This window comes from Rhea americana, unplaced genomic scaffold (assembly GCF_003343005.1).
Source record: "Rhea americana isolate MKP2758 unplaced genomic scaffold, rheAme1 scaffold_416, whole genome shotgun sequence".
Classification (NCBI taxonomy): domain Eukaryota; kingdom Metazoa; phylum Chordata; class Aves; order Rheiformes; family Rheidae; genus Rhea; species Rhea americana.
Genome location: NW_028186553.1, coordinates 30,014 through 32,699, shown reverse-complemented (window position 1 = coordinate 32,699; position 2,686 = coordinate 30,014). Strand labels below are relative to the sequence as shown.

The window sequence follows — 2,686 nt, the reverse complement described above, 5'->3', positions numbered from 1 at the left end:
ACACGCAGCCCCCCGCCTGCAAGCCCTCCGGTACTCACGGCCCGCAGGGCGCTCAGCAGCTGCGAGTAGGAGAAGATGATGAGGGAGAGGGGCACGATGAAGCAGAAGATGAAGAGGAACCAGGTGTAGTACTCGCTCTTGTACTTGGTGCCCACCGTGTACCAGTCGGGGCCACACGAGCACTGCAGGCCCTCGGGGATGTACCTGGACGGGGCGGGCAGGGCATTGAGGGGCTGCCTGGCACCCTGCGTTGCACCCTGCGTTGCACCTTGCATTGCACCCTGCACGGCATTGCCGGGGCTGCACGGCACCCTGCGTTGCACCTTGCATTGCACCTTGCGTTGCACCCTCCGTTGCACCCTGCACGGCATTGCCGGGGCTGCCTGGCACCCTGCGTTGCACCCTGCATTGCACCTTGCATTGCACCCTCCGTTGCACCCTCCGTTGCACCCTGCATGGCATTGCTGGGGCTGCACGGCACCCTGCGTTGCACCCTGCGTTGCACCCTGCGTTGCACCTTGCACAGCGCTGTGCACGGTGCTGTGCACAGCACCCGGCTCAGCACCCACCCCAGCCCGGCACCCCTGGCTGCTCCCCGTCTCCCCGAAGTGCCGCCGCCGACCTGCTCCAGCCGAAGAAGGGGGGGATGGAGACGCCGATGCCGATGACCCAGGTGGCCGCCACCACCACCAGCGCGTGCTTGGAGCTGAAGCGGAAGTTGCCGAAGGGCTTGCAGATGACGATGTAGCGCTCGAAGGCCAGGAAGGCCAGCGACCAGCCCGTCACCAGCCCTGCGGGGACGGCGCGGCGGCGGCTGAGGCGGCGCGGCCCCGGCGCCCGGCGCCCGCCGCGCCACCCCGCTCGGCCCTACCTGCCGTGGAGCCCGTGAAGCCCTCCAGCGCGCACATGTGCCGCCCGAAGATGAAGTAGCCCTGCGAGCTGGAGATGAAGACCATGAAGACGCAGAAGAAGCAGAAGATGAAGCCGCCCAGGGAGATGTTGACCAGGATGTAGTTGAGCGGCTGCCGCAGCTTCTTATACTTGACGGTGACGATGAGGACGATGGCGTTGAGCGGGGTGCCCGCGAAGAAGACGATGCCCATGAAGGCCGTCTGCAGGTAGAAGGCCCATGGCGGGGCGATGTGGTACTGCGGCCCGTCCCAGGGGCCCACCGAGGACACGTTGGCGAAGAGGTAGAAGTCCTCGTCGCCGGACATGGTGGCGGGGGCGCCCGGCCCGCGTCCCCCCCCTTGATATACCGGCCCGGCCCCAAGCCGCTTAGCGGCTCCCGCCGGCCCTCATCCGCCGGCCCCCGGGGCAGCGGCGGGGATTAGGGGCGCTAAGCCCCTTCCTCCTGCCCCTAAGCCCCGCGCGGAGCTAATCGCTGCCCTAAGCCGCCCCGAGCCGATTGCGCCGGCTCCGGGGATCCGGGGGCCAGAGGGCACCTGGGCCGGGGGGGGGACCGGCCCCCCGAGAGGGGCTTGTCCCGCCCAGGGTCCCCCCCAGCTGTCCATGGCTGGCCTTGGGGACAGCCCCGTGGCCCCATGCCCTGGTGGCCCCATGCCCCGTCCTTGTGCCCCCTGGGGTGCCCAAGTCTGGCCTTGGGGATGCCTTGATGGACCCATGTCCTGCTGGCCTCATGCCCCATCCCTGTGCCCCTCCCCTCCAGGTGCCCATCTCCAGCCTTGGGGCAGCCTGGTGGCTGCACGCCCTGGTGGCCCCATGCCCCATCCTTGTGCCTCCTGGGGTGCCCAAGTCTGGTCTTAGGGCACTCCGGTGGTCCCATGCCCCGTCCCATGGCCCTTGGGATGCCCAGGTCCAGCCATGAGGATGGCTTGATGGCCCCATGTCCTGGTGTGTCCCTGTGCCACCCAGGTGCCCAGGTCCAGCCTTGGGGACAAGCTTGATGGCCCCATGTCCCTGTGCCGCCCAGGTGCCCAAGTCCAGCACTGGGGACGACTCGGTGCCTCCGTGCACTGGTGGCCCCATGCCCCATCCCTGTGCCCCCCGGGATGCCCATGCCCAGCCTTGGGGCAGCCCAGTTGCCCCATGCCCTGCCCCTGCGCTCCCTGGGGTGCCCAGATCTGGCCTTGGGGATGGCTTGGTGGCCCCATGTCCTGGCAGCCCCATGCCCCACCCCTGTGACCCCCTGGTGCAGCCTGGTGGCTGCATGTCCCGGTGGCCCCATGCCCCGTCCCTGCCCCCCCAGGGGGGCCAGGGCACAAAAGGGCTCGTCCGGGATTTGAACCCGGGACCTCTCGCACCCTAAGCGAGAATCATACCCCTAGACCAACGAGCCACCATGGAGGCCCCCACCCCGGCCCCAGCAGACACAGTCATCCCCGACACCCCCGGCTGAGCCCGGGGCGGCTGCTATGTGGGGCACAGCCAGGACCCCCGGCTTGGTCCCCCGGGACCCACGCTGGGGCACTGCGCTGGCTGGGGCACCCAGCAGTGGGTCCCCCCAAAGCTTGGACACCCGGGTACTCCCTGACCCCCGTGTCGGTGCCAGCGGCCCCAGGTCCATTCACCCCCCCGGCTCTGCCCGCAGCATGGGGGGCAGCGGGGTCCAGGGGTCCAGGGGCTGGGGCAAAGCGGGTGCCTGGTGCACCCCGGCCGGGGGTGCTCCGTGGTGCGGGCAGCTACGTGTGCAGCCCAGCCAGGCTGGGGGGGGGGAACGCTTGGG

At 69.7% G+C, this 2,686-nt stretch overlaps 1 protein-coding gene and 1 non-coding gene across 2 annotated transcripts in view; both read right to left on the bottom strand.

Moving 5' to 3' along the window:
• The window catches only part of OPN1SW (opsin 1, short wave sensitive), a 2,401-nt gene extending 1,184 nt beyond the window's left edge, over window positions 1–1,217 (bottom strand). The window contains exons 1-3 of the mRNA XM_085314924.1: window positions 872–1,217; window positions 623–791; window positions 33–204 (exon numbers count right to left, since the gene is read on the bottom strand). Coding sequence (XP_085171050.1) covers window positions 33–204; window positions 623–791; window positions 872–1,217 — 687 coding nt within the window. The remainder of the gene's footprint in view (window positions 1–32; window positions 205–622; window positions 792–871) is intronic.
• Window positions 1,218–2,227: 1,010 nt separating this feature from the next.
• On the bottom strand, window positions 2,228–2,299 carry TRNAP-AGG (transfer RNA proline (anticodon AGG)). The gene has a single exon. It is a non-coding gene; the product is annotated as a tRNA-Pro (tRNA).
• Between the last annotated feature and the right edge of the window lie 387 nt (window positions 2,300–2,686).